This window comes from Sorex araneus, chromosome 5, assembly GCF_027595985.1.
Source record: "Sorex araneus isolate mSorAra2 chromosome 5, mSorAra2.pri, whole genome shotgun sequence".
NCBI lineage: Eukaryota > Metazoa > Chordata > Mammalia > Eulipotyphla > Soricidae > Sorex > Sorex araneus.
The window spans coordinates 50,002,075-50,024,462 of NC_073306.1; the positions used below are offsets into that span (position 1 = coordinate 50,002,075).

General features: G+C 39.0%; 1 protein-coding gene across 1 annotated transcript in view; it reads right to left on the bottom strand.

The window, feature by feature from the left end:
* The window catches only part of CLIC4 (chloride intracellular channel 4), a 70,858-nt gene that overhangs the window by 16,794 nt on the left and 31,676 nt on the right, over window positions 1–22,388 (bottom strand). The window contains exons 2-3 of the mRNA XM_004603453.3: window positions 8,554–8,663; window positions 3,138–3,263 (exon numbers count right to left, since the gene is read on the bottom strand). Of these exons, the coding sequence (XP_004603510.1) occupies window positions 3,138–3,263; window positions 8,554–8,663 (236 nt within the window). The remainder of the gene's footprint in view (window positions 1–3,137; window positions 3,264–8,553; window positions 8,664–22,388) is intronic.

Here is a 22,388-nt window from a genome sequence, read left to right on the forward strand (position 1 = left end):
AAACAAAGCCTTGTGTCAAGGACAGATCAGCCCTCAAGGCACAGGTATTTAAGATTTTCAGATCAACCTTTATTCCACATTAAATCAGTTGGTAATAGTAGACTATGGAAGACTATATCCAACATTGAGTACAGAACAGTTAGTAGAGAACTGGGACATCTCCTTTCTTGTACTAATAATGGAATGAAAACTTGTTAGTCTAATAAATTATCCTTGTACATTCAGCTCACACTGTATTTCTCATTTTAAAAAAGAGAAATAACATTTTACAGAATTCATCATCATCATCATCACACTGATCATCAATTTTCTGGAGTGGTCTACAGAATTATCCTTCAAAATTATCTAACTTCCTTCTATCCTTTTATCAGTTAAGCTAACCACATATACAGGCCTACTACAATGAAAAATCCTTATTTAAAGTTTTGAAAACTTTTTTCTTAAGCAAAATGGCTCGTTCAAACAAGGGAACTTTCAAAACAAAGAAAAAAACACCTATAACCCTCAGAAGAAAACCCACAGCTAACACAGACCAGCATAAGTTCCTTGATCTAAGCATTCCATTAGTTTTAAATTTTAAACTCTAGGCAGTGCCTACATTATAGTCATTGTGATTCAGCCAGGAAGTGCTCAAATAAAAAGCACTCTGTTCTCAGAATCCGCAAATGCCGAAAACATGTTATTAGAAATGCTAGATTCAAAAGTCCATCAGCTTGTACAACTCTTCTGCCTTTCTTCCTTATCCAATCTGCAGGCAAGAAGACTAATAAGAGTTGAAGAAGGATTAGCAATTCTTAAGGACTCAAAGACCTGCATGACCTCCAAGGAAAAGGCAATTAACTAGGGTAGTCCCTGAATTCCCTAAAACAATAGAGAAAAGGAAAAGGAATGCCTAGTGGGGGTCTCAGAAACACTTCCTTCTCCTCCAGAAAAACGCTGCTTTGGGATAGTATGTAGTCCTGTCGGGTCAGCATTTCACGTTAATGGTAAGGAAAAGCACATATAAAAGAAAATTCATCACAAGTTTGACCTTGCCTCTTTTTAAAAGGAGTCACTGAATTAAACTCAAGTAAACTGTCTTTGATTTCTTTCTTCCCCTTCTAAGCTCCAGCTAGCCTTCAATTTGGTACTGACTAAAGTACAATTACAGACTTACATTCTACCTCTTTTATAGAAACCAAACAACAAAATGAGGGAGAGAAAGAGACTAGACAAAACATAGGTTTTTGAAGTCATGTAAACCTGGGTATGAAAATTAAGCATTCCTGCTTTGCCACCATTAATTGTGAAACCTTGGACAAATTATTTGGATTACTCACCTTCAATTTCTTCATCAAGTCTTTGAAAGGATTAACTGAAATAATCCACAAAGCCCAGTACACTGCACATAATTGCTAGTTAATAACAGCAATGGCATTTGCAACATCAAAAATAATCCCTTCTACCTAAAGTGAAATCTTAAAATCTTTTTTAGGAACTCCCTTTTTTTCTTGGGTTGGTGTGTATGGGGGGAAGGGGAAGGGGGGTAAATTGGGGCTATACCAAAATGCTGAGGGGTTACTTCTGGCTCTGCACTCAGAAACTATTCCCTACAGTGCTCAGGACCATATGGGATACTGGTGACTAAACCCAGGTCAGCCGCATGGCAAGGAAAGCTCCCTACCCAATGTACTATCTCTCCAGCCCTAGAAATTCTATTTGAAATATAAAAATAAAAACAAGGAAACAAGTCTAAAGAGAATTTAGTATACTGCTAAACCCTTCATAACAGAAATAAACTTTAAATTATTAAAACTAAAAGAAAAGATTATTGTCTCTATGAATAAATATACCTAAACAAAGTGGGGCTAACATTTCTCTATTATATAAAAATCAATATGGGCTACAGCCAGAGGTAGAACTCTCACCTTGCATGCAGCCAACCTAAATTCAATCCCAGAACTACATATGGTCCCCTAAGCCCCTCCATGAGTGGTCCCTAATGCAATATATTAATATGTATGGGCTAGAGCTAAGATATTACATGGCTTGCATAAAGGAGGCCCAGGTTTGATCCCCAGCACTACACGGTTCTCTGGGCACCCTAAGAAGCAACCTCTAAGAACAGAGCCCTAAGCAATACTGTGTGGTTCAACTCCCCATGCCTTCCTCAAAAATAAAAAAAGAAAAAATCTTTCCTGATTCCATTTTCTTTCTCACACTGTAACACCTCTTCATCTATATTTAACTGTACTTTCTGATAGCAAAAAAGTCTTATTCACTACTGTAATCACAGGGTTTTGTTCTCAGTAAAATACTAGCTGAATGAATGATTATTAAATAATTGCTTTATAACTCTAACCCAATAATGTCATTCCTGGGATATTTATTTTGATGGAGAGCATAATAGTCAAGTTAACTAACAAGAAAGGCATAGACCAGAAGCATTTTCACTTTCAGCATAATAGAACTAGAAAATCTTAAAGAAACCAATAGTTTTAAACCTATGCTAAGACTGCAGTACGGTATAAAATCGCAAAGTTGCAAACTAATAAGACAGTATATATATCTATTATTGGAGCATATAATGTTGTAGCTATTACTCCTCAGCTGTAATACACATTATGGCAAATAGTTGAGCACTATAAAACTATTAAGCCAAGGACAAGACTTAGCAAACTGAAACACCTCCAGGAAGTAGAGAAAAGAAAATTGGATCCTAGAGAAACAGTCTAAAAACCGATTTCCTTGGGAAGTAGCTTTAAAATCCCTAGCAGTACTGCACTACTGAGTAAATATTCTAGCTGATCCCATTTAAACTTGTCTTTCCTCATTTCTTACCTCTCAAAACTTGTATTTGGGACTCGTATCCCTCAAATGGCCCATTACACATGCCGAAAACCTATTTGTACCATGTACTCTGGTGCTTAGTCACAAGACTACCTTTCTTTAGTATGTCTTAGTGGCTTTAGCTGGAAACCATTTCTGTCATCTGTGTAACATATATTAAAATGAATGGAGAGAAAGAAGTCAATCGTTTTAACTTAATTTTTATGTGATTTTAACTCAAATATCACCAAGAACAGAAAAACAAAGCTTTAAAGAGATGGCAGTATTTCCATGTATATTTTCCTTTTTCTTTTTCCTTTGATACTCACTTGGGAGGGCATAAGACTTCTTCAAGAAATTCTTCAATCTTATTTACATCCGTTTTGACTTCATTGTTGAAAGTTATAAATGGTGGGTGGGTCCCTGGAGCCAAGTTCTGCAAGTCTGCAGGCTTCCTGTTAAGCAAAATAGTGGTCAAAATGTGCTCATTTTTAAAATTTTAACTGAGAAGACAAGAATACATTAAATTTTGAGTGGTCCTAAATAGGATAACGAACAGTAGTAGTTGTTTCCACTAAATATAACAGCTACATAGTACTCTAAGAAAACCTCCCCAAAGCATACTTTATGTATATATAATTAAAAGTTTTATTTTAATAAAAAGAAAAAGATCACTCTTACTCCAAATTTAACTGAGGAGCTTATGAGAAATGGTAGTAAAGGGAAGGAGTGAGGCAGGAGAATTAGGGAAATAAGTTTCTAGTAGGCCAGGATTGAGTTCAGCGGTAGAGCATATTGTTTGCATTTAAAATGCCCTGGGTTTGATTCCTGGTACCTGTTCCCTAAACAGAGACTGATTTCAGTCTCTAGAGGAATAATATAATAGCGTAGGTGTTTCTGCCTTGCAAATGTTTAATGCCCCCACCACAAGCAAAAAGAAATTTATCTGTAAGAAATCTGAGGAATTAGAGGACAAACCTAAATTAAACAATAACGAAGCAATTAGCCAAAAGCAAAATTCGGGGCGATCTAGAGTTGATCTGATTAGATTCCTACCAATCAACAACATTGGATGGAGAAGCCATAACTTTGAGTTAGATGGAACTTGCTGTAGATTAGGAAAAATGTACGAGACACTGTGCTTATATAATATGGTGCTCTTGCTCAAGTGGATACTGACTGAAATTTAAATACTGTCTGGATCCTGGCACCTTTTTTTAAATTTGAAAATTCTCTAATACAACTGCAGCAAGAAACAAAAATTAGGGTTAGAATTAAGGCTGCAATGGCAGGGAAACAACAGGAGACTGTTTCAAACCTCTCAACGGTACACGAATACCAACAGCATAGTGATTAACTCCAACAGAGAGTCAAAAAGAAAGTTGTACACGTGGTACCAGAACCAGGAATTGATGTTTTTCACAGAAAAAAATGTCATATAACAATCATTTTTTCAATGCTTAGAGTGGGTTTCTAAATGGTTCTCAGGAGAGTTCTCTTGCTCTCAGTGGATTTGTTCTAGGATCAGTACTTTTCACAAAGGAATTATGCAATTATCAGGGAAAGCAAGAAAATAAGCATTATAAAATTGGCATTTGCTCACAGTTTTTCAAAAGTTCTATTTAAAGATTCCGTATTAAGAATATATTATGAGAGGTACTTTTTACTTTCAAGATGTTCTGTTCTTCTATAACCTTGTTTTTGTTGGGGAAGAGATTTTGGGCCACAGTTTTGGTGCTCAGGGCTTACTCCTGGCTTAGTGCTTAAGGATCACCCCTGGGGGGGTCCAGGTCCCATATATGGTGCTGGGTATCAAACCCAGGTCAGCCATGTACATAATCCCTAAATTAACTCTCCTGTGTAGCTGGAGCAATAGCCCAGCGGGGAGGGCGTTTGCCTTGCACATGGCCACCCGAGGTTCTATTCCTCCACCTCTTTTGGAGACCCCGGCAAGCTACGGAAATATCTCGTCCACATGGCAGAGGCTGGCAAGTTACCCATGGAGTAATCAATATGCCAAAAACAGTAGCAACAAGTCTCACAATGGAGACGTCATTGGTGCCCCCTCGAGCAAATTGATAAACAAAGGGATGACCGTGATACAGTGATATAGTGTAACATTTATTTTATACTCGACTTTTAATAGAGCCAATAGTCAGACTTTTGGATTGCCTTCTCTTTGAAATCTTACAAGACTGTTTGAGCTATCACTGTCATCCTGTTGCTCATCGATTTGTTCGAGCGGGCACCAGTAACATCTCTCATTGAGAGACTTATTGTTACTGTTTTTGGCATATCCAATACGCATGGGTAGCTTGCCAGGCTCTGCCTCTCGGGCTCGATAATCTCAGACTCTCAGTAGCTTGCCGGGCTCTCCAAGAGGGGCGGAGGAATCAACTCGGGTCGGCCGCGTGAAAGGTGACCGCCCAAACACTGTGCTATCGCTCCCTTACAAGACTACTCACTAAAAAAATTTTTTTTTTTTTTGCGATCTTTTTATTAGAGGTGTCTTGTGACAAGTCACACGTAATGCTTTCACCTTTTTTTTTTAATTTATTTATTTTTAATTAGAGAATCACGGTGAGGGTACAGTTACAGATTTATACACTTTTGTGCTTATACTTCCCTCATACAAAGTTTGGGAACCCATCCCTTCACCAGTGCCCATTCTCCACCACCTGTAAACCCAGTGTCCCTCCCACCCTCCCCAATCCCATCTCCCCCCCACCCCACCCTGCCACTGTGGCAAGGCATTCCCTTCTGTTTTCTCTCTCTAATTAGCTGTTGTGGTTTGCAATAAAGGTGTTGAGTGGCCGCTGTGCTCAGTCTCTAGCCCTCATTCAGCCCGCAACTCCCTTCCCCCACATGGCCTTCTAAAAAAAAAAAAAATTCTTAATTAAAAAAAAAAAAGGTACTGCAAACATTTACAAATGGGTAAAATCACTGGGAAGGTCTGGAAGGATAAAGAGCAAACCTAAATGCAACAATCTCTATGAGGGGAAAGTCAATTACAAAGGGATGAGGATGGAGGAAATTTGTCATGTACAACTTATATACTTTTAATTACCCTTAAAAGGACTGGAGTGATAGCACAGCAGGTAGGGTGTTTGTCTTGCATGTGGCCAACCCAGGTTTGATTCTTCCATCCCTCTCGGAGAGGCCGGCAAGCTACTGAGCGTATCCCGCCTGCATGGCAGAGCCTAGCAAGCTACCCATGGCATATTTGACATGCCAAAAACAGTAACAAGTCTCACAATGGAGACGTTACTGGTGCCCGCTGCGCAAATCAATGAACAACAGGACGGCAGTGCTACCCTTAAAAAGCATTTTTTAACATGTACTGCAGACATAAGAAAACTAAAAATATACATATTCCAATTTTTAGTGCTCTCTACAGTTGATTTTAAGCAAAGCTCTAGGATTATAATTTTTTAATTAATTTATTTTTCTTAATTAGTGAATCACCATAAGAGTACAGTTACAGATTTATACACTTTCGTGCTCATGTTTCCCTCATACAATGTTTAGGAATATAATTTTTGAGAGATAATTTTCTCATTAGAAGGCCAGGCCCTAAATTCTTCATCTTACTTTTTATCTAGCACTTGTTAAAATAGGGCACATTTACTTTTAAACATAAATTCTCAACATTAAGGAACTTATAGAAGAGCAGTTTCTTTAAAACTTTGTAAATATAAAGTAAAAAGAAGAATTTAAAAATAGTCATTATGCATTCCTTTTCTGAACCAGATTCCCATCATCTATGGTAGTATTACTACTGTGTAATACAATCAAGCACTGTACTGAGCCGTTCAAAGGCTTCTCTGAAACAGGGCGTCAACTCACTTTCTCGAAGCCAAAAACGGACATTGAGGAATGCATGTATTTTAAGATACATTGTAAGGGTGTGTGCCTGGTGGCATGGCCTATTTTTAGAAGTTTAATAGGGGAACTCTGAATGTATTCTGGGAGGAAAAAAGCTGCAATGAGTGATAGCTACATATTTAAATTAGTCTTTACAACAGCTTTGTCCGACATGAAATAGGCATGCTTCCATAAGAACTTGTCTGTTTTTTATTTTTTTGTTACAGCCTAGCCATGCTTGGGAAACCATGTGGTGCCAGGGATCAAACCTAGGTTGGCAACATGCAATGCACTCTAACACCTGCAACTTAATTCTCTCCAACTCTTAGAGATATCATTTTGACTCTTACTACCCTCCAGGGTTTATCTCCACATTCACATATATAACTAAAAGAGTTCCTAGAATATTTTTTGGCATGTTTTCAATAAATACATTTTTAAGTCTGCAACCTCTCAAATAAGCACACTAGCAGTAACGAATAAATTTTAAGTATGCTAATTTAAAACTAGGGATGAGATTACAGCTTACAGATAACTTTTATGTGATATCAGGTGGCATAACATAAATAACCTTACCATCAAGCAATGTGCTGTCCATATTTACTACTGAACACTGTTCATAACTTAGCTGCTTAAAACTATATTGCAGCATTTGGGTGAAAAGGAAAGCATTCTCACTGACAAATCCTTTTTTCATGCTGGTATCTTTAACTCTGGTATAAAAAGTGAAACAAAGAATTGAGTATGAGGGGCTGGAGTGATAGCACAGTGGGTAGGGCATTTGCCTTGCACGCAGCCGACCCGGGTTCGAATCCCAGCATCCCATATGGTCCCCTGAGCACCGCCAGGAGTAATTCCTGAGTGGAGAGCCAGGAGTAACCCCTGTGCATCACCGGGTATGACCCAAAAAGCAAAAAAAAAAAGAATTGAGTATGAATAATCTTAGACTGGCTTGCTAAGGAAAAAGGGAAAAAGTCCTTGACTAAAATATGACTCTTTTTGTAATAATGAAATGAGCCAAACATGACAAAGTTTTTATTATACAAAATTTCCTATTATTCCCTGAAAAGTTAATTACATGGAATAGACCACAGCAGTTTTCAGCCTCCTAAAATCCCATTTTTCTCTTTAAGGTTCCAGATTATGGAATCCAATTATTTAGCACATGAGACTAAGAAATTATCTGCCTAGAAAATTCTTTATAGTTTCATGCATAACTATCAGATCAGAGAGATAGTTAGCACAGCAGGTAAGAATGCTTGCCTTATATGTGACTGACCCAGGTTCAATATCCAGCACTGCATATGGCCCCCCAGAACAGGAGCAATCCCTGAGCACAAAGCCAGATGTAAACCCTGAGCACCATTGGGTGTGGTCCCCAAACAAAAACAAAACATAGTTCCATATTTAACTAGAAAATCAAAAGTTTCACTGTATCCACACTAAAACTGAGATACTGGTGCTCTCTTAAAATTTCAGTAAGGTGAGTATTCCGTTTTTTAGAAGAATGAGTGGCTACATGCAACTGACATTATAATAATCATGATGCATAAGCTAAATTTGTACATAAATAAGCTAAAGTTTCACACAATGCATTTCCTTTAGAAAACAAAGTAAGAAATGAGAAAAGGATTACTAAGAATTTATTTAAGCATATGGGGCTGGAGCAATAGCACAGTGGGTAGGGCGTTTGCCTTATATGTGGCCAAGCTGGGTTCGATTCCAAACATCCCATATGGTTCCCTGAGCACCACCAGGAGTTAATTCCTGAGTGCATGAGCCAGGAGTAACCCCTGTGCATCGCCAGGTATAACCCAAAAAACCAAAAAAAAAAGAAAAGAAATTTATTTAAGTGATCCTAAACAGCAAACCAAGTCTTACCTTTTCAGATCAACAGTTGTGACACTGAAAACAACTCCTTTGAGCCAAAGAATCATGAAGAGCCTCTGGGAAAAGGGACAGTTTCCTATGCTTTCACCATCACTGCCAGCCTGAAAAACAAAATAAACATAAAAAACATGGTCAAGTTGAGAGTACTCATAAAGACAAAGCTTTTTCCGAATTATAATCAAGAGTGTAAAATAATGGGAAAAGTTGCACTGTTAAGGGTGGAAACACAACTTTTTAATATTTTCCTGTTTTATTTATGTCTGTCTTCTTTAAATGAGCCAGTCAAGTACATAGGTACCCAAAAGTATATTCTGCAGTGATATAAATTATATTACTACTAACCATCTGTGACATATATATGAAATTACTTTAAAAAGTGGCTAGTTTGATCAAACTTGAATTCTTTATTTTGCCTTTAATTAATGTGAATTTAAATAGCTACATGGCATTAATGGCTACCAAACAGGAAGAATATGACCTAATAATCCCAAACCAGGTATATGTATCCTTGTCTTAGGGCAAAGACAAAGTCAATTGTGGGGTTTATGAGACTTATTCTCATTCTATAAGGCAACATAAAACTGGACTCTTTTAAAGACCCATGTTCTTTTAAATCTGCTAAACACACTAAACATATTATAGATAAGTCCCTTGTTCAATAACGTTATTTTTCCATGGAAAGTCTGATAAGTAATTCTCAGGTTGAATAAAATGGAATCTTGGAGAAATGCATGTCTCCGAAGAGTTCGAGAATTACCAACAACCTCACTCTCACTTTTAAAAATATTCATCATAAAAAAAGCCCATGTAAAAAAAAAAAAAAAGCCCATGTCCTATTTTACATGTTCCTTGGGGTGCAAGAAAATAACAAAAGCTAGCCCTATAATAAGCTATTTGTAATCATAATGAATGAAGCTGTTGACTTCCTTGAGTTCAATGATGAAGTAGAATTTTCCTAAAAATCAAAGTGGCCCAAGTATTTAATTCCATCAAGTCTGTGCCAAAAGAAGGGAGGGTGAAGAAAAAACCCGGATGGAACTAGAGAGCAGCACGCTAGAAGAGAAAAGCTTTCCAAGGGTAGTACTGCACCTCTTCACCATGTATGTGATCATAAAAACTGTAAAAGAGCCAAAAATAACTTTCAACAAATCATCCAAAGATGCTAGTAAAGAGGGGCTGGAGTGATAGCACAGCGGGTAGGGCCTTTGCCTTGCATGCGGCCGACCCAGGTTCAATTGCCAGAATCCCATATGTCCCCTGAGCACAGCCAGGGGTAATTCTTAAGTGCAGAGACAGGAGTGACTCCTGAGCATCGCTGGGTGTGACCCAAAAAGCCAAAAAAAAAAAAAAAAGATGCTAGCAAAGAACTGCTCATTATCTTCAAGGAATCTCAGAAACTCAGAAGCCATTTCAGAAAAAGGCTGTATTATGCATTAGTAAAGTCATTAATTCTTACATGAACAGAAATCTGGGGGTGAGGCAAAAATTGAGTTATCTGATTTGGAACCAGAGAGAAAAGTACAGTGGGCAAGATGCCTGTTTGCACACAGCCAATCCAGGTTCAATCCCTGGCACTCCTATGGTCCCCTGAGCCTTCCAGGAGTGACTGTTAAGTACAGAGCTGGGAGTAAGCCCCACAAAACAAATAAGGGGCTAGAGCAACAGCACAGCAGGTAGGGCATTTGCCTTGCATTCAGCTGATCCAGGTTTGATTCCCAGCACCCCATATAGTCTCCCCCAAGCACTGCCAGGAGTAATTCCTGAGTGCAGAGCCAGGAGTAACACCGGTGCATCGCTGGGTGTGACCCAAAAAGCAAAAAATAAAATATTAAATAAATAGAGAAATAAGTATATCTAGGTTTTACAGTAAGTCCAATGTGAAAGAATTCCTGGGATTGAGGGTCAGAGAAACTTTATTCCAGGTATAGGTCTCCAAGATGATGACAGTAAAAGCTGACCATACCAAGAAACTCAGGTACCAACAGGCAGAATACCTTCTTCAGAGACAAGGAAGTTTACAGGACAAAGTTGTCCTCTACCCACTGCTGCCTTTTTGAGGATGCTGATCATCCAAATACAATACAACATTAATATTATACAAGTTTTACAGGTAAAAACATAATTTGTATAAGTCTGGGCCAGAAAGATAGTACAGGAGTTAAGGTGCCTTCTGTCTTGACCCCAGTTCAATCCCGGCACCACAAGGTTTCCCCCAAGGCTGCCAGGGAAGTCCCTAAGGTAACAGAGTTGGGAGTTGCCCCTGAGCACTGTGGCCCCAGAATACCCCTTCAAAATAGTTTTACAAATTGCCTTTCTATATAGTTTGAGAATTAACATTTTACACAGAGTTGTGGGGCTTATTTGTGTGTATTTGCTGGTGGGGTGGTGATGGGGATGGGCCACACCTGATAATGCTCAGGGATTTCGACGGGTGGTGCTTAAAAGAATGTGTAGTGCCGTGGATAAGCCCTGGCTTCCTGCACACAAAGCTTGCACTCAGCCGCGTTGAGCTGTTTCTAGCCCATAGGTTGTAGTGTCAGAGACCTATTTTTTTTTTTATCATCATTGTTGTTTTGCTTTTATTCCATCTCTGGTTTTAACATGCTTAACAGTAAAAGTATAAATACAAAAACAAGTATGCCAAATTTGAGAACTGCTTAAAAACAGTAAAGTTTGGTAGATAAGAACAAATCTGACTCAAGGCCTTTGTTATAGTGTTTAATCTATACAGTTAACTATAATTTCCCGAGCTGTCAGAGCTGTGTTAAAATAATAAAATTTGTTTTAAAAAAAAAAAGATGTATTAAAGACATTGCCTAAAGGCACTTGGAAGAACATTAAATTAAAGGCATCTTGGAGATACACTGTGGCTGGCTACAGATCAAAACCACAATTCCCTCCAATAATCTGTAGAGCTACCCTAGAGGACAGACAGAGAGCCTGGGAACATAGACCTCTTCATAAACTGGTCACGATGCAAAATGTTTTGTTTTCAGAGCTGACCATCTCCTTGCCTACAATTTTCTAGGAAACTACCAAGCTATTCCTCTTTGAGATGGATCAGAAACTTATTACACATCTCATCTCACACTCCTATCAAACTACAGTCTTTTATACACACAAATAAAAAAATCAAGCATGATCATAAAGAAAGATCTAAAAATATGAACTTTTTATTAGCCACTCTTCCAAATAGCACAGCGGGTAGAGCATTTGCCTTGCACGCGGCTGGCCTTAGTTCGATTCCTCCATCTCTCTCGGAAAGCTTGGCAAGCTACCAAGAGTATCCCGCCCATACGGCAGAGACTTGCAAGCTACCCATGGAGTATTCGATATGCCAAAAAACAGTAACAAGTCTCACAATGGAGATGTTACTGGTGCCCGCTTGAGCAAATCGATGAACAACGAGATGACAGTCCTACAGTGCTACTCTTCCAAAACTCATGATAATTCAATTTTGCACTGCCATGTGTAAAATTTAACAATGTTTTAATACTGTTAGAAAATTGAAAACAACTGATATGTCATAAAGTATAGGGGAATGTGTAAAATTCAGATTTCTAGAAGTTGAATTCAAAAATTTCTTCCTTTGGGCCGTGGAGACAGCATAGTAGGTAGAGTGCTGGCCTTGTGTGTAACCAATTTGGGTTTGGTCCCTGCTACAGCATACAGTGTCGTGAGCAGAGAACCAAGAATAAGTCCTGAGCACTGCTGGGTGTGCTCCCAGGCCCCCACCCCCCCAAAAAAAATTTTTTTTCTCTTTTAACCAAAGTTATACTAGTAAAATTCCATTTCAACAAAGTTAAAGGAACTTTAGTTAGAAGAATGTTGAATGCAATCTACTGGTGCAAATGACAAAGGAGAGTATTATGGGGTTGCTTAGGGGTACTGTACCCTGCAGGTGTAAGGACAGGGGTTTAATTCCCACACCCCCAAAAGAGAAAGAGAGACAGAGAAGGAGGGAGAGAACCTTATGGCAAAGTTACTGCTAGAAGCAGTAAAGCATAAATGGGTATGGTACAGCACATACAAACACATACCCAAAAAAGTAATACAGCAGCACATAGATATTGAACAACAGCATCTTAAAAAATATGCACTTAACTGCACCAAACAGTAACTCATATAGTCAGTCTTGGCGGGGAGAGAGAGGACAGAAGGTAAGGCACATGTCTTGCACTTAGCTGCTTTGGCCATAATCCTGATTCAAACCTTGGCACCCCCAAGCACCATTAGGGGTCACCCCTGAGCACACAGCCAGGAACAGCCTCTGAGCACCACTATGGGTACGGCTCAAATACCTAAAGATAAATAAAAGCTGAAACACTACAGAAACTGAGTCCCCATCCCTGCACCATTTGCCATTGAGTGGATTATCCTCTAGAATGTGTTTTTCCATATACATACTATTTTTTCTTTTAAAAAAAATCTGACTGGGGCCTAAAGAGAAGGGTTAAGACGCTTGCTTAGCACATAACTGATCCCAGTTCAATCCCCAACACTGCATCTGGTCCCCAATGACTACCAGGAGTGACCCCTGGGCAGTATCAGAATTAAGTCCAAGCAACATCAGGTATGATTCCCCCAAAGAAACAATAGCACTATAGCACTGTCACTGTCAAGCAAAAAAACAAAAAGGAAAAAAAAAATCCTGGATGCAGCTCTGCATTAGAACGTCAATGTGTGACACCCTGAGCTCAAACCTGCCATTACAAACACAAAGTTCTCGGTGTAGGCCTTGCACACACCGGGCCCTCAGTTCATCCATGGCACTACATGACCCCTTCAAGAACCACTAGGAAAAATTCCCAAGTACAGAGTTGGGGAGAAGACTCTGAGCACAGACAGGTGTAGCCCAACAAAACAAAACAAAACAAAAAATCCTGTGAACAACTAGTAGGAACAACTATTATGAACAGCTTCAAACTAATTTTACAAAAATTGAATACTTCGGCAAAGAATAGCGAAGAAACAAATTTAAGAACTAAAAAATGTAACTGAAATAAAACGCTCAGAAGATGGGCTCAACAGTCAAATGGAGGAAACAGAAAGGAAAAAGTAATGGACAACCACTGAAACTACCCAATCTACACCACAGCAAAAACAAACTGAAAATTTAATATTTATCATTTCATATTTTGGTATCATCTTTAAGATCACTGATCCTCATCTCAATGACCAGAGGGAAAGCTTTTATTGAATCTTTTTTTTTTTTGTCTGTGCCTGTTGGTGTTCTGAAATTGGTGGGTTCTACAGTTTCAAGTATGAGATGGATGTGTGAAGCAATTAAAATTTTAAAAGTAACCAGTCCCATCTTTTAGAAGCAGAGTCTAAGAACTATTAAATTTTAAAATGAGGGTCCAGGGTTATTATTACAGGTGTTAAGGTGTTTGCCTTACATCCCACCAACCCAAGTTCAAATCTCTGATCCTGGTTCAAATCTCTGGCACCACATACAGTCAACAAAGCACCACCAGAAGTCACTCCTCAGCCAGAGCCTCAGTACCACAAAGCATAGCCCCAACCCAAATTAATAATAATCAGAAAAGGGGCTGGAGCAATAGCACAGAGGGTAGGGTGTTGGCCTTGTACACAGCCAACCCGGGTTAGGTTCCCAGCATCCCATATCGTCCCCTGAGCACCGCCAGGAGTAATTCCTGAGTGCAAAGCCAGGAGTAACCCCTGTGCACCGCCGGGTGTGACCCAAAAAGCAAAAAAAAAAAAAAAAAAAAAAAAAAAAGCCAGGAGTAACCCCTGAGCATTGCCCGGTGTGACCCCAAGAGCAAAAACAACAATAATAATAATAATAATAATAACAACAACAAAATAAAAGCAAAAAGGAATAAGATATGGATGTTAGAATTTGAACTTTGAAAATTACGCTAAATGAACAGTCAGTCATCAAGAACCATATATGTGATCCCACTTATATGAAATGTCTATAAAAAGCAAATGCATAGAGACAGAAAGTAGATCAGCAACTACCTGGAGATTAAGGGTAGGGAGAAGACAAGAGGGCTGGTGGAGGCCTGCTGATGGGTACAGGGTTTCTCTTAAGAGTATTAAAAAATATTCAAGAATGACTCTGGTGATGGATGCAAACTCTATGATTATATCAAAAACAATGGAATTATATACACTTCAAATAGGTGAAGTATATGATATAAAAATTGTATCTCAACAGAGTTGTTTTTAAAATACATTGATGAGGGCCAGTGAAACAGTACAGCTGGTAGGGCACCTGCCTTGCACATGTCTGACCCAGATTTGAACCCCAGTACCCCACATGTTTCCCTGAATCTGCCAGGAGTGAACCCTGAACACAGAGCCTTGAAACCAGGGCTTTAAGATATGGCCGCCACACCAAAAATAAGACACAGAGGCATAGATTAAAAGTATTAATATACATGGAGCTGGAGTGATAGCACAGAGAGTAGGGCGTTTGCCTTGCACTCGGCTAACCCGGGTTCGATCCCCAGCATCCCATATGGTCCCCTGAGCACCGCCAGGAGTAATTCCGAGTGGAGAGCAAGGAGTAACCCCTGTGCATCGCCGAGTGTGACCCAAAAAGAAAAAAAAAGTATTAATATACATACATTGGGCAACACATGAGTTTTAAATTATGAATCCACATTACAAAAAGATGCATGTGTATGTTTTCTTTATTATAAATCAAAAAACTTAAATAAACCAGTGACTCAGGGGGGAAAATACCATTTCCAGATAAATAATGAGCCTGAGCATTCATTTCAGTTTTGTTTTTATGAAAGGGGTAGTTTTGTCTAATTTGCTATCTGGGGTTCTTCACACACTCACTATTCTTCATATTACTCCCTCCAGACCTCTGTTGTAATTCTTGAATTGCCTAACACCAGTATTTCAACAGAAGCTGCTGGATTAACTCCTACATTGCAGAACAGGGTTCAGTAGTAGATGCCATAAATATTTTAATGTTTTACTAAACTAAGGTTAAGGAATTGCTCACTTAGAAAACTCAGATTAATCAGTTTTTAAAACAGTCAGAATAGTCAGAATTTAAATCATCCAAGAAGAACTTTAACTTCATTCCTCTCTATTTTCCTGTCTATGGATCTGGGGATTAGAGATAATGATGACATGGGGAAGAAAAGAGAAGCTGGGAACTAAGGGTAAGAATGGACTACTCACCATTAAATCATTTCCCTTGACACTATTTCTAGGGGAATGTGTAGACAATATGTCATCAAAAAAATGAACTTGAAAGATTTTAAGACCTCATTTACCTTTTGTGTACACAAATTAACTGTCTGGATACATAAATGGCTTGTTTTGATATAGATTAAATTAGAAGTCACAGAACAACTAAATAACTGGGTAAAGTTCCCTGGCCTCTATTTCTTCTTTAGGAGTTTTGCTAGAACCATGGTATATGTAGGAATTAGTAAGATTTAGAATCAGACCTACCTGGATTTGAATCATGACTTCGCGATCTATCTGCTGTGCAAATTTCAGTAAATTACTTAACATTGTAAACTTGACTTCCTACAACACAATATTATGGGAATCAAAAAATTTAGGGCACACACAGTTCCTGGCAATACCTGATAAGAGTTCTGTAAATGTCACCTGACTTCAGGCACACAACTCAAGTCCTAACAATAGGTTCTTCAGTTCAAGTGCTTAGTTATTAAACTCCTACATTATTCTTTCAGGAAATGAGAAGTAAAACAAATCTAAGTGTCTTCTACATAATGTTCTTCCAAATGACATATTATGATCCCATGCTTTAAGAAAAATAGTAAATGTGAAGTTCTAGTTCCCAGTCTGAGAATGAAAGAGAATTACACTGATCTATATTCCAAGCCAAGGTATACTTTTTTGGAATATAAGAAAAATCCTCTGGTCATGCAAAGAATGTATCACTGCTTCCTGGCCACAATTACATCATAAACCTAATTAATAAAGTCAAAGAAAATATAATAGAAGCATGACCATATTAGACAGTTGATATCAGAATATGGAAAAGACTTCAGTTGCTACCACTTTCTTCAGTATCACCAATTCACAAAGCCTAACTTCCAATTAAGTGTCTGTACAATTATAAGGAGGAATTGTTAGTCTGAAACTACAAGAGGAGACCCAACTACGAGGCTCAGAGGGAACTCCAGACTAAACTATTCAAGAATTCACATGAAGCAGACTGAGGATGCAGATCAGCAGTACAGCACTTGCCTTGCATTTGCCCCAGCTCCCGCACCCCACCAAAAAAATTAAAATCAATTCAACAGCTTACACAGAGGGTGAGAAAGTACAAGGGTTAAGTTGCTTGCCTTGCATGCAGCCAACTCTGGCTCAATCCCTGTTCTACAGTCCTGAGTACTAACAAGAGCAACCCCTTTATCCCTAAGCAGAGTTGGGAGGAGGCTCCAAGCACTGAAGGGTGTGGCCCAATAACAAAAAGAGCTCATATGGAACATTTCTTTGCCTCATTGAAAAAGAATTCTCTACTCTCCCAAAGCAAGTTCCTGACATGTACTGACCTAGTTAATCTTTATATACTCTCTCTGAGCAGAGGATAGTTAAGAGTCAGACTTCTGACAACTCCATCAGTTCCTAGCTATGACTTTGAAAAATCAATTGAATCTCTCTGGGTCTATTTTCCTCTGTTATGAAAAAAAAAGGGAGGGGGTCTGTAATGATTGTTGGTGAGAAATGAATGAATACATTAAAAGGCTTGGAACAGGATACTGCTTAAGCAGGTAATAGGGAAGGCATTATCATAAGCCCTCTCATACTCTTGGATATTCGCACTATGGACATGACTCTGATTTAAAATTTTTTGAAAGCAAAAACGTTCTTATCCTAACCATATATAAAATTAAATAAGCCACAGGTTATAGAGTAAATGTGAAAGAGTTCTGAAGATGAAAATATCTATATAACAGAAGCATATTCTCAAATCTTAGGATACATGAAAATCCAGAAGGGAGTGGGTTTAAAATTACCAGTTCTCACCTCCAGAAACTCTGATTCGGTATGCCTGTGATGGTGTCCAGGAACCTGACTTGTTTTGTTTTTTGGGGGTTACACCCTATTGTATCCAGGGCCTATTTCTAGCTCTGCGCTCTAGCTCACTCACTCCTGAGAGGGCTCAGAGAACCATATACTGTGCCAGGACTAAACCAAGGTCACCTGTGTGCAAGGCAAGTGCCTAACCCACTGCACTATTATTCCCAGCTCTGAAATCTGAACGTTTTAAGTACTCCAAGAAATTCTAATTCTATTGCATCTAGTCAGCAAGCCATACCTGAATAAAAATGACATAGAAAATATGCAAAACAAACAAACAAAAAAAACCAGAAAAGAAGTTTACTCCATGGTTAAACTTTTAATTTCTTGGGATGCCTTTTGGACTCTGCTCTTTGCAGGCTAACAACCTGATCACTGTTAGTCAACTGTCTCCTCCCTCAGTTTAATGCCACCCTAACTTGCAAGACAACCAAACCACCCTAAAGTCCCTTAAAGCCTAGACAATGGCATGCAAGAACATTTTTATTTCACACAAATTACAAAGCAGGGGCAATTCTCTTTTAAAAAGTAAAAACAAATATAATTAATCTGACTTGACTTAGGACAAAAAGAAAAAAAAACATAGTTAACAAGTATGGTGACCCAGAGATCAAATCCTTAATGGTATAGAATACAGTATTGGAGCAATTAAATTTTTCATCACTGTACTGAGCTGACTTATCAGAAGGAAGGAAATAGAAAAAAAAAGATTTCTGACTACATTTTCCACTTAGAAGTCATTTTCCCTCTCTGGGTCTTAGTTTTCTATTCTGAACAGGGGAAGTTAAGGAAGGTGGAGAGTGACCTATTGAAGCGGATATAACTATAATGTTGATATAGAACTCATATGCCTAGTTTTTAGGAAATATACACTTAAGTATTTAAGGGAAAAGGACTACAATGCCTGTAACTTACTGGAGAAGGACCAAACAATAAAGCAAATTGCATGCAGTAAAATGTTAAAAGATAAACTTGATTCTATTCTTGTATCTTCTCTGTAACCACACTGTAGCTCACTTTTATCATACTATAATCTCTAGGGGGAGATAAAAAGTTCTTAAGAATTAAATATATATTCACTTATCAACCATGTGAGGAACTACGCTACATACTGGAGGCTCCAACAATGAACAAATAAATGGAAATGAATAGTCCTGCCTTTTTATTACGTGTGGTCCGTAAAATAAAATCTTAATAATTAAAAATTTGAGAACACATTATAATCAAAATCTCAGGGTCAAGAGATAGAACAGCAGGCAGAGTGTTTGTTGTTTTAGGCATAAAATGTTCCAACAAGAATCCCACCACCAATTTCCCCTTCCCTCCACCAAAGTCCCAGGTTCCCTCCCAAATCAGCATTCCCTCTTGCAAGGAATCTAACAACTTTATTTCACATTATGTGGTCCAATAAAAAAACCTAAAGGAATAGCAAACAGAATTATCAGAAAATAAATCAATGAAAATCCATTTGTGATGATTACTGCTATATGTTTTTAACCTTTCTTAACATAGTACAGGATAACCATTTGTACCATTAGAGAGTGCTATACTCAATACCACATGATGGGAAGTTTCTCCTGCCCTTTAAAGGAGCTCTTTTAATGCTTCTTGCAAAACTGGTTTCAAGGCTATGAATTCCCTAAGCTGTTCTATTCCTGGAGCTATACAGTTCCTTGAAATCTGAATGGTAATCTAGCTAGATAAGAGTATTGCTGGTGATGGTCATTTCGTAGAGGTTTTTTTTTTTTCTTTTTGGGTCACACCCTGAGATACACATGGCTTTGCACTCAGGAATTACTCCTGGCGGTGCTCAGGGGACCATATGGAATGCTGGGGATCAAACCCAGGTCGGCCACGTGCAAGGCAAAATGCCCTACCCACTGTGCTATCGCTCCAGCTTCTCATAGAGTTTTTATACTATATCCTTCCATATTTTTCTGGCTCTGGCTCCTAGTTTCATCTGATAGATCTGCCATTTATCTTACAGGCTTTCCTTTGTATACAAGTTCCTTTTTTTAATCTTGCTACATTCAATATTCTGTCTCTATATTTGGATCTTGTCATTCTGAGTATAATGTGTCTTGGAATTTTCCTAATTGGGTCTATTTCACCGAAACCCTTCAGGTCCAAATCCCAAATCTTGTATCTCAGTACCTGTACTCCTCAACTCTGGAAAGCCCTATTGATGAGTTCTTTAACTCTTGTTTCTTCATTACATTTGCCTTCCTCTTTTTCAGGGACTTCAGTGATCCTCATATTGTTCCTCATGAACTCATCCCATAGTTCTCTGCATGCTGTCCATTTCTTTTCAGACTACTGTTGTCTACCTTCTATTGTTCCTAGCAGTTTCCTCCACCTCTTCTTGGAGGCCCTTGATCTGTTACTTGGTTTCTGTTATTCTGCTATTCAGAGCTTCTACTGACTTTTAAATCACCTACCATGTTCTTCATTTCTATCATTTTTAACTATAGTAGTTTTTTCATTTTGACTCATACTTTATGTTTTGTTGACTACCTGTGATACCATTTTATTTTAACTTATTGAACATCCTCATCATAGTGTCACTAAAGACACTGTCTAAGGATTACTGGTGTTGTTTATGTCTTTTTTGATGCTATTGCTCATTAAGCTTGGTGGGCTTCTATATGTTTTCCCCATTTAGTTTTCTAGTGTTCCTTCTGTGCTGGGGTGAGTCTTTGTAGTTAATCCCCCATGGGAGATAACAAGGATTTAAGCTGGAGATTGCTCTCTGTATTCTCTGGGATGGTGGAGCAGCAAGAAGAGGTCAGGAAGGAGCTACAACATGGGCCCTTACTATGGTGCAGGTCAGGTGTAGAGGCTGCTCAGACCCACCGGGAGTAGGCCCAGTGATTATTACCCAAGGGCAAGCCTCACCTGAGATGGTGGTGCAGCAAGCAGTTCTCTCATTCATAGACTGTAGCATTGTAGCAATGTCGTCCTGGTATTCATCGATTTGCTCGTGCAGGCACCAGTAACGTGTCCATTGTGAGACTTGTTACTGTTTTTGACATATCGAATATGCCACGGGTAGATTGCCAGTCTCTGCCGTGCGGGTGGGATACTCTGGGTAGCTTGTCAGGCTACCAAGAAAGGGACCAAGAAATCGAATCCAGGTCAGCCGCATGCAAAGCAAACGCCCTACCCACTGTGCTATTGCTCCATTAATAGACTATCTTATAGAATATCTCTTGCCTCTGATCGAGGTCTATGTACTTAACATTCAACACATATACACTAAAGACCTATATCCTAAGGACTGTAGCTGGCCCTGGGGAAACAACTGTGAACAGATTTGACCTCATGAGGCCTACAAGATAGCTCAGGATCAAGGGTATGGCTTACAGCACCTTGAGAATTGCTGGGTATAGCACTGGAGAGCACTGAACTGTCTGATTTTATTAGCCAAGTATCACCAGGAAAGGCCCCCCCCCCCGGGCCCCTTGAACACTGGAAAGCAGGGGAATAAAAGAAGATTTGACCTTATGAAACTAAGATTTTTGTAAAGAAAAAGATAAGTATATCCAGTTAACAATTATAAATTGCACTAAATGCCTAAAGGGGAAAAAAAGTACTAGGAAAGGACAAAGAGCACCTACTTTAGATAAGATGGTTATGAAAGATCTCTCAGAACTGTAGAACAAGAAACCAGTCATGCAGAAAGTGACTGAGGGATGAAATAGTGATACTGGCAGAGACCTGATCATTAAAGAAGTTCTAGACTAATGTAAGGAGTTTGAAAGTTACAGGGGGAACAATTTAGCAACTCTCTTAACAAATATTTATCAAATACTTTCTGTATAGAAAGAAATTAACACAATAGTGAACAGCAAGTACTTTGGATGCAGACTGTGTGATATATGGGCTCTTCTATGGAACCATCTGTGTGACAATGAGCACATTATTACAAATATGTAAAATGGAGACTAACACCTAGTTCACAGAAATCTAGTGAGTTACGATATGAAATCTCTTACAATATTGCCCAGGTATGGTAAATGCTCAGCAACAAAGTAAATGTCAAGAAGAGAATATCCCTGACTTCATGGAACTTCATGGAACTTAGGATAGGGTGTGTACTAGGGGCAGAGAATGGGATGATGGGATATTATTGACAGGTTCTGGTGTCCAGTGACATGATAAAACTTGCTACCAGAGCTGGAGAAACAATACAGGAAGTGAGGCACTTGCCTTGCATGCAGCCACTTCTGTGAGATCCTGTCCTATCCATAGCACCACAAATGGCCTCTCAAGCACCACCAGAATAACCCCTACACACCAAAGGCTGTGCCCCCCACCCTCATACCCTCTAAAAACAAACTTGTGGCCAGAGAGAGTATAGGAGGCAAAACACCTACTTTGCACATAGCTGACAGTAATTCAATCCCCAGCACTACAAATGGTCCCCCATGCTCTGCTAGGAGTAATAACTGAGCATAGAAGGAGGGAGGGAGGAAGGGAGGGGTGGAGGGAGGGAGGGAGGAAGGAAGGAAGGAAGGAAGGAAGGAAGGAAGGAAGGAAGGAAGGAAGGAAGGAAGGAAGGAAGGAAGGAAGGAAGGAAGGAAGGAAGGAAATGACTCCTGTTGTTTTGAGGGATGGGAGTGAGTCAAGGGGGAGGTGCAGGTCCCATCCCCGGTACCATGTGGTCTTTCCCTCCTACCCGACCCAACACAGATCTTAAAGGAGCCCCTGAACACCAACTGGGAATGACCCCAAAACAAAAAAATGGGAGTGAGGATGTGCCTACACTTTGTTCAAGA